The sequence below is a fragment of the Oryx dammah genome, unplaced genomic scaffold, assembly GCF_014754425.2.
Source record: "Oryx dammah isolate SB20612 unplaced genomic scaffold, SCBI_Odam_1.1 HiC_scaffold_13, whole genome shotgun sequence".
Lineage (NCBI taxonomy): Eukaryota > Metazoa > Chordata > Mammalia > Artiodactyla > Bovidae > Oryx > Oryx dammah.
In genome coordinates this window covers 56,707,950-56,717,761 of record NW_024070197.1, presented here as the reverse complement: position 1 = coordinate 56,717,761, position 9,812 = coordinate 56,707,950, and the positions used below count along the sequence as shown (strand labels likewise).

General features: G+C 46.4%; 1 protein-coding gene across 1 annotated transcript in view; it reads left to right on the top strand.

Annotated features, from left to right (window-relative positions):
* The first annotated feature begins 1,233 nt into the window (after positions 1-1,233).
* Positions 1,234-9,812, top strand: part of BCO1 (beta-carotene oxygenase 1) — a 30,467-nt gene continuing 21,888 nt past the window's right edge. Inside the window, exons 1-3 of the mRNA XM_040253565.1 lie at positions 1,234-1,734; positions 6,108-6,236; positions 9,245-9,374. Of these exons, the coding sequence (XP_040109499.1) occupies positions 1,671-1,734; positions 6,108-6,236; positions 9,245-9,374 (323 nt within the window). The 5' untranslated portion in view covers positions 1,234-1,670. The remainder of the gene's footprint in view (positions 1,735-6,107; positions 6,237-9,244; positions 9,375-9,812) is intronic.

Here is a 9,812-nt window from a genome sequence, read left to right as displayed (position 1 = left end):
GGCTTTTGCTAGACTCTTGACTCTGAATAACCTTGAGATTTTGATATCACTATACCTCCATTTATAGATAAGGAAATGGAGGCTCCAAAAGGGTACATAATGTACCCCAGAAACAGAAAAGGGAGGAACATGAATCTAACATCACTGGAAACATGTAGCGTCTTTCCTTGGTCCAGAGTTTCTTAGCAGCTGCTGCACAAGTGAGAATCTTCTGGAGAAGCTGCAAGACTCCTGAGGGCTGGGCTGCACCTTCAGAGACTCTGGGTGGGCCTGGAGTGGGGCCCAGCATGGGCACTGCTAAAGCTCCCAACCAGGTGATTGGAACGTGTGGCCACGGTGGAGCAAAGCCAGGCCAGGCTGCTCTCAGAGCTGAGCTCTGCGATCCTGAGACAATCTGGACCCAGCCCTGACACTGCTAGACCCAGCTGGTTGTACAAAGGCCAGTGCCTCTCACTTTTCTCACTCCACCCAGAGAGGGAACAGTTGGTTCTTTCTTGAAGCAACGTAAGTGAAGGTGAGGTCAGTACTCATCATCCAACATTCATAGCAACCTGAGTGTGGATTTCCGGTGATAGCATCACCTCGAGATTCAGAAATGCAGAGGAACCTTCAATACTATTCCTTACCGTTCGTGAGTAAAGTTTTTGGTTCCCAGTATTTATCGTTTAAAAGGGTACATGAAACATTTTACATTTACTTCTTCAAAAAATGAAATATAATTAAGTTGCTCTTTACATATGATTCTTTTTCTTGCTGGGAGGTAGGGGGTGGTGAGGAGACTCAGGGACCTTTAGTCAAAATAAAACAAAACGGTTTTCCCTAAATGACCTTGCCAGCTTTTTTCTCTCATTTTTATTGTAGTATAGTTGAGTTGGGACTTCCCTGGTGGCTCAGTGATAAAGAACCCACCTGCTGATGCAGGAGATGCAGATTTGATCCCTGGGTCAGGAGGGTCCCCTGGAGGAGGAAATGGCAACCCACTCTAGTACTCTTGCCTGGGAAATCCCATGGACAGAGGAGCCTGGCGGCCTACAGTCCATGGCGTCGCAAAAGAACTGGACACAACATAGCGACTAAAGCAATAGCGTAATATAGCGTTATGTTAATTTCAGGTGTACAGCAAAATGAATCAGTTATACCCATACAATATAGCCAATCTTTTTTTTAGATTCTTTCCCATATAGGCCATTATAGAGTACTGAGTAGAGTTTCCTATGCTATACAGAAGCTCCTTGCTGGTTATCTATTTTATATATATTAGTGTGTATGTATCAATTCCAATCCTCCAATTTATCTTTCCCCCGATCCCACCAGTTTAAACCCATCAGGAAAGTTGTTTGTTTGCTTGTTTCTTTTGGTTCAGCCAAAAGTGGAAGTGGAAAGGGAGAGCTGGGGACATAATCGGAGGATTAAAGATTAGCTGCGACACAGGGCCGGGGAACTGACCTTTGACCAAACATAAGTCACGCCAGCACAGCTTCTCTCTGTGCAGGAAGAGATCCCGGGCCCTCCCAGAAGGGACAGCACCGGGAGAAGCCAGTGCCATCTGAAGGGAAGGAGACGTAGAGGAAGCTGCAGGGAGGGAAGACAAGGAGGGGCCAAGAGCAGTCCCTGAACACGGACGAGCATCTGTTCACTGTTTGCATCGCTCTCGCTCAGAGCCCTGCACGATGGAAATAATATTTGGCAGAAATAAGAAGGAGCAACTGGAGCCTGTGAGGGCCAGAGTAACAGGTGAGCGTTTTGTTTAAACCACGGGTACTTATATGTTTAGATGTACACTTTTTTTTTTCCTGCTTATAAAAGTAATGCTTATTGTAAATCATTTTTGGAAACTCTGGAAAACTGTAAATAGAGGAGACATGATCCATATTCTAGGCATATTCCCTGTGAAAATCTCGGTGTGCTTTTATGCATTATAACTCAGTTTTCAAGAGGAGTCGGTGGTTCTCACTACTTCCAGAAGAAAAGTCCCAGGACGACTGCTATTGGCTCATAGCCAGTGAGATTATTCTGCAAACTGTGCTCTGTCCCCAGGGTTTGGTATTTGTAGAAGTGTCTGCATCCTAAATTAATTTCAAAATGATACGAGAAGTGTGTGCGAGGGCCCCATTCCTACGCATGTGCGATGCGGGGTGGGCACCGCAGAGCCAGATGAAATTTCCTCAAAGGTGTGGTTTCAGGGTGCAAGCACTGCAGAGCAGATGAGACAGCTCCAGGGTGGGAGCTGCCACATAACCCTCCTTTCGTAGCTTTCTCCTCCTCTTCTGCATGGCCACTTTCCTGGGACCATCTTGTTTAGACTCTACAGGGCAGAGAGTGGTCTGCACTCCGGGTCCCAGGAGCTGTGCTGAGAACAGGGAAGGGGGTCAGCTCAGGCACACCACTGTTTTGGATAGATGGGCAGTTTTCACAAGGACAAGACAGCAGTGCCCTCTGAGAGGCAAGTCACATTGGAGCTTTACAGCAGACGAATTGCCTTGGAAGGCTTTTGGAAGAAAGAAATAGCGTCTATGTATATTTTTTCTGATTACAGAGGTAATGTGCAACCTATATGTGTATGTATATTACACAGTTATAAAACTTGGAAGTGCAAATGAGAACCCAGAGGGAAATAAAAATCAGCTGTATTTCTTCTGTCTCTCAAGGACTATTAATATTTGAGTCTATTTTCTTTAAGTTTTTAAAAGAAACATCAATATAGATAGTATATGCATGCGTGCTCTGTCTCTTCAGTTGTGTCTGACCTTTGCAACCATATGGACTGTAGCCCACCAGGCTCCTCTGTCCATGGGATTCCCCAGGCAAGAATACTGGAGTGGGTTGCCCTGCCCTCCTCCAGGGGATCTTCCCGACCCAGGGATTGAACCCGTGTCTCCTGCATTGCAGGTACCACTGAGCCACTAGGGAAACCCATAAGATAGTACAAAGATAGATTAATCTGTTGATAGGTAGACTTTATATATAAATACTTTTTCAAAAAACAAATGTACATTTACTATTAACTTTTTATTTTTTAAAAAGTGGATCTGTGATACCCATCATTGTATGCTCTGGGGTACGGTGGGCATTTTGCCATTATACTCCCTTACAGCTCATGTTTATTGACTGCATGTCAATGCTTGGAAATTTTAGAGAACAAGAATCCCAGGACCTGAGATGCTGAATGAACCTTTAGATCTAAGTCAGTTGTTTTCAAAGGATGGTCCCCAGCCCTGCAGCACGAGCACTCCCCAGGCTCTTGTTAGCATCTCAAATTCCTTGGACCTGCTTCAGACCCTCTGAATCAGATGCCCAGGGGTGGAGCCCAGAAATGTGTGTTTTCAGAGCCCTCTGGCTGCATGCAGGTGGGAGACCACTGCTGTAAACTGGGCCTCCTTCCTTGACAGGTGTGAAGCTGCGGGACAGGGAGAAGCAGCAACTTGCCCGAGGCCAGGCGGCCAGCAGAGGACAGGCTCCAGCCCAGAGCCGGCCTCCCTGCAGGGTCACGTCTAATCCACCAGGCAGGCGGCTCACTACACACGGTGCTGTGTGGCCACATCTGTCCAGGGAAGCCAGGCCAAGGCTCTGGCCTCACATCTGGCTGTGCACTCATGACTGATTCTTCCTTTACAAGACACTTGAGCATTTCCTGACTCAGTTTCCTCGTATGGCTAATAAAGTCAGCACATACCTACCACGTGGGATTGCTGCAATGACTACATGATTTAATCTACTGCAGCACATAGTGCTCAGTAAACCTTCTTCTTAGGGCTTCCCTGGTGGCTCAGCTGGTAAAGAATCCGCCTGCAAGGCGGGATACCTGGGTTTGATCCCTGGGTGGGGAAGATCCCCTGGGGAAGTGCATGGCAACCCACCTGGAGAATCCCCATGGACAGAGGAGCCTGGTGGGCCACAGTTCATGGGGGTGCAAAGAGATGGGCATGACTGAGCGGCTAAGAACAGCACAAATGTTCTTCTTTTGACGTCTGGGGCTTTACTTTTAAGCTGAGATTCATCTTTCCCTGCTCTGCCTCAACCTGCTCCTTCTCCTGTGTCCCAGGTCGCTGTGAATGGTCACACCCAGGGCAAGAGACTCGGCTGGCACTTTTTCAGTGTTCCCCTCCTGGTTCCCCTACAATTCGTCAAACTCTAAGTCCCTTTGTTTTATCAGTTTCTCCCTGTCCCACTGCTACTATCTTCCTCCTCTCTCAGGTCTTCCCACCTCTCTTTAGCTTCTCCTCCCACCCAGAGTCCACACCATAGCCAGAAATAAATTTTGGTACCCCAAATCTGATCACATTCCATTAGTATGAGAAGAAGTAGGTCCTTAGAGACAGAACGTGGATTAGGAGTTGCTAGGAGCTGGGTGGTATATGAGGATTAACTGCTAATGGGCACAGGGCTTCTTTCGGGGGTGATAGAAATGCTCTTGGGTTAGTGGTATGGTTGCGCAACATTGTAAATATACTAAAAAACAAACAAACCAACCACATCCTGAACTGTATACTTTGAAATGATGGATTTATGTTATGTGAATTTTATCTCAATTTTTTAAATTACCAAATAAAAAAAATTAATCCTATTATTCCGTGTTACACCATCAAAAGTGTCCCTTTCTTCTAAGCACCAAATCAAAGCTAGGTATGGTCTTATCGACCTTGGCCTCTTGGCCCTACTTAAACTTGCAGCCTCAATACTTGCTATACTCTCACTTGAAAGTTACAGGCCAGCTCTTACTAAACAGCTTGCACACTTCTTGGTCTTTGAACCAGTGTCTGGTCTCTGGGTTCAGGTTTCTCCAGAGCTAAGAATTCAGGAGTAAGTCATTTATTTGGGATGTGCTTCCCAAGGAAAACTGGGAAGGCAGCGAAGGAGGCGTTGTCAAGCCATTGACCACCAGGAGTCACTGGAGCTGGATCCTCCGGGCAAAGTATAAACCACCCCTCACATTGTGTCCACCGAATGCAAGGAAGAGGTGACCTTGGGCCCACAGCACCCCATCTATCGTCGGGTGAGAGCAGCTTCCAGGGGCATTAACACTCCAACGTGGTTCTGGCTTGTCCATGTGTGTGCAGAGCTGCTCCACAGTGAGAACAAAGCCCTCAGGTGAAGAGCTTTAGGTATTTGCAGAAAGCAGCCTTCAGGGAGAGATGAAAGCCAAGGGGACGTGGGCAGGGCGCCAAGAGCATGTGCAACACTGTCCCAACAGCCATGGAATGCCTGCCTCATGTGTGATTTAAACTTTTCCAACAGCCCCGTACCAGAAAGTACAAAGAAACAGATGACGTTAATTTTAATAGTGTTTTTCATGTAATGCCACATATCCAAAATGTTATCAGTTCAACATATAGCTAATGTTTTTAAATTGCTAATGAGATGTATTACATTTTTTTCTCATCCTACGTCTCTGGAATCTGGTGTGCATTTCACAATTACTGTACATCTCAGTTGGGACTAGCCAAGTTTCCAGGACACAGTTCTCCTACATGGGACAGCACAGCTCTAGAATGTTCTTTCCTCATGCCTTTGCAAGGCAAACACCAACTCTCTCTCAAAACTCAACCAGGCCACCTCCTCCAGGAAGTGTTCCTCACCCTCCTGCTCTCAGCCCGCCTTGGAGTGGAGTTCTGCTCCCCCAGCACCCTTGCTGAGTCTGTTGCATTGCCTCTATCCCAGTGTATTTTGGGTGTTTTCCTTTGTCTCTGTCTCTTAACGGAGGAGGAGTTCCTTGGAAGAGGTGTGCATGGGTCGTGTCCAACTCTTTGTGTCTTCATGGACTGTAACCTGTCAGGCTCCTCTATCCATGGGATTCCAGGCAAGAATACTGGAGTGGGTTGCCATGCCCTCCTCCAGGGGTCTTCCCAACCCATGGATGGAACCTGTGTCTTTCATGTCTCCTGCATTGACAGGTGGGTTCTTTCCCACTAGCGCCACCTGGGAAGCCCCACTTGAAAGCAGGGATGATGCCTGTTCATCTCGGTATCCTCAGAGTCCCACATAATGCCAGGCACATTCTTTCTGGAAGTGAACAGATTCCGTGAGTGGTACAGGGGCTGTATGGCTACTTCTGTGAGCTTTTTGGTTTAGGTCCAGAGCTGGAAACTAAACATTCTTTCTCTCGTCAGGCAAGATTCCAGCCTGGCTGCAGGGAACCCTGCTCCGCAATGGGCCTGGGATGCACACGGTGGGCGAGACCAGATACAACCACTGGTTCGATGGCCTGGCCTTGCTCCACAGCTTCACAATCAGGGATGGTAAGAGCACTGCATGGTTTGCCGTGGGTGCTGTAACAAATGAAAACCGATGGAGTAGCTTAAAGCAACACACAATTTTAATTCTCTTCTGGTTTAGTAGCTAAATCATGTCTGACTCTTTTGTGATCCCATGCATGGTAACCCACCAGGCTCCTCTGTCCATGGGATTCTCCAGGCAAGAACACTGGAGTAGGTTGCCATTTCCTCTTCCAGGGGGTCTTCCCGACCCAGGGGTCCAACCTGCATCTCCCGTGGCCCCTGCATTGCCGTTGGAGCCCTTTACCATTGAGCCACCTGAGAAGCCCCTAAAAGTTTCTAGTGGGTCTCAGACTAAAACTTTACTCTCAGAGGTAAGCAGCTGTTTTCTGTTCTTTTCTGAGATGGTCAGTCAGGTTGCCAGTGTTGGTGCAGCACAGCCTGGCCTGGTCTCTCCTCTCCTCTAGAGCTCTCAATGCCTCTCTTGTATCTAACAGTGGAAATATAAACAAAAACGTTAAGTACTTCTATACACAGTTTAAGAGGGCACACATAAGGTAATCAGGGCCCTCTGATTTGCAGGTAACATAAAGGCAGTACTTCTGAAAAGGTGGTCTGTGGATTTCTGCATCAGAATCCCCCAGGACGCTCATTTAAGCTGTGCATCCTGAGACCCTGCCCAGGGCTCGAAGGGTAAAGACAGAGCATCTACGTTCCCAGATGACCCCGAGCACACTGGTGGTGTGGGCCTCAGGCCTCCGTGATCTTTAAAACCAGGCGGTTCTAGTGCAGTTAGCATGAAGAATGGAAATTAGTGCCAAACTGGGAAGGAAAGAACCGGAGTAAGAAAGCAAAGACAGAAAAATGGCTCATAGCCCTCAGCAGAGGCCACTTGAAGATAACACTTTCAAACGTTAACAGAGATTTCAATAATGAAGTCCTAGTGGAGATGCGGAAGAGTTATACAGGAGCGCTTTCTTCAAGTCTAAAATTCTTTCAAAATTAAATTTTTTTATAAAGCAGATATGGAGATGAGTCAACCCAGGTCCCCCCTTAGCGATAGATTTGATTGATTTCCAATAAGAAACAAAGTCATCATCCCATGAGGATTCGAACGTGTGAATTCCAAGAGTCAAAGTCACAGAGATTTTTTTTTTAAATTATAGCTGATTTACAGTGCTGCGTTAGTTTCAGGTGTGCAGCAAAGTGAATCAGTTATACATATACATGTGTCTACTCCTTTTTGTTTTGGAGAAGGAAATGATAACCCACTCCAGTACTCCTGCCAGGAGAATCCCATGGACAGAGGAGCCTGCTGGCATGCTGCAGTCCATAGGGTCGAAAAAGAATCGGACACAACTGAGCGACTGACCAACTCTTTCTTTAGATTCTTTTCCCATATAGGCTATCACAGAGTATTGAATAGAGTTCCCTGTTCTGAACAGTAAGTCCTTATTAGTTATCTACTTTATATATAATAGCGTATATATGTCAATCCCTGGGCAAGAATTTCCTGAGATGCAGTCTCTCTTTTAAGCCCATCATTGTGACAGTGGGTATGTGATGGGCATTTCTCTAATGGGAACGAGGTGTCAGTATGTCTTGGGCCCTACTTTTTGGCATATTGTAATTGCACCAACCATGGAAGCATAGGTTAAACCACAGCTAGGAATGTGAAAAGTCAACATAATTTCATGTGCTAATTAATGGCAAAAAACCCCCACCAAACTCTAGAGGTTTCAAATTATCCACCAAAATGAAGGTCCCAGGCCTAAGTATTCACAGCCCTGAAGACCTAGTGGGGTCCCCACGGGTCCCCCCAGCCTCATCCCACTCCTGCTGCTCTCCATCAAGCACCTAACTGGTGCTTCAGCCGGTGCTGACTCAGCCCTTACAGGAAGTGGGCTGTGCTCCCCAACCCCAGGTCTTGACTTACAGACTCTGGGGAGACTGACTGGGAACATCTCGCCCTCTTTCCTAGCCCACCTCCCCGATTCGTGGTTCAATTCCACTCATCCTTCAAGGGCTTTGAAAACCTGTGGCAAGGGAATCAGAGATCAGAGTGACGCAGCCACAGCCAAGGAAAACAGGCATCTCCTAGACTCTCCCCGAGAGCTCCAGGAGGAACCCGTCCTGCTGACACTTTGATTTTTGCCCTGAAAAACCCACTTCAGACCTGTCTTTCAAAACAGATAACAAATTTGTGTTTTGTGAAGCCACTACATTTATGATAATTTGTTACAGCAGCCACAAGAAATTAATACAGGTCTAGAACCATCTAGTATATTTTCAAGTTGGTCTTGGCAGACTGGTCAAGCGAGGGTCCATGCTTTTCTGGAATGAGTGAGATTCTCTCCAGTGTCATCAGCACATGTGCTGACCTTCTCCTGTGTGCAGAATGGGAATAAGAGTGCTCCCTGGTTGCAAACAGAGTACGGCAGAAGCCAACACAATATTGTAAAACAATTATCCTCCAATTAAAAATTTTTTAAAAGATTTGAAAAATAATTTTAGTAAGAGCAAAAAGTCTTCTGTACCATTAATAATTAAAAATAAAACCATGTTTATTTCAATTACAAAAATGTCACTCCAGGGGCTAAATTGTTAATGTAAGGCTCCCAGAACTGAACTGGGTCCTTGGGAAACCCAGCCTGAGTATGGGGCCTTCTGGATCAGTCCTCCAAACCTGGACCTTACCTGGAGGGATTCCAACATGGTAGAAAGCATGGTCAATGGCCTGGGCCAGCAGGTCTCTGGGTGATGCTGGACAAGGCGATGGAACATTTCTGAGCCTCAGTTCCGTCATACGTAGCTGGAGCTGGGACTAGGAATACTTACCTTGCCAAATTGTTGTGAGTCAACCTTGCCAAAATGCGTGTGAGAGTTCACACCAGTGCTTGTTGTATCCAGCACACACATTAAAGGGACGGTCTCAGTAAGCCAACCCCACCCCATCACATCCCTGGAATGGCTGAAATAAGTTCAAATAAGTTTCAAATAAGCCTGGGATGATTCTGCTGCTTCTCTTTCAGGCGAAGTCTACTACAGGAGCAAATACCTGAGAAGTGATACCTACATTGCCAATATCGAAGCAAACAGGATTGTGGTGTCAGAATTCGGAACAATGGCCTATCCAGACCCCTGCAAAAACATATTTTCCAAGTAACTGTCCGTTTTGTATCTAGTCCTGCTTTCCGATATCCCTGATGGTTGAGACAACCAGCGTTTGCTCCTCTGACGGTGTGTTTAGGGTGGATGAAAAACTTCCCGTGATGGCCTTTGACCATGCAGCCTACGTTCTTCTGGATCACTGATAGCAGCGAGGCAAAGAGCATCTGGCAGATTGTCAGATATTCTTCCATATGGCTGCTGGGAGAGCACTTTGAAATCACCTATCAATATTACAAACACACATTTCCTTCAGTCCAGAGAGGTGCTTGCTTGTTTCTGAAATGACAAATGTACAAGGTTACTCATGGCTGAATGATTTGTTATGATGAGGAACTGAAAATAACTCAGGTGATCACTAACAGAAGAATGTTAAATAAATCGCAGTAACACTATACAGGGAAACACCAGGCAGATATAAAAGCCCTGAGG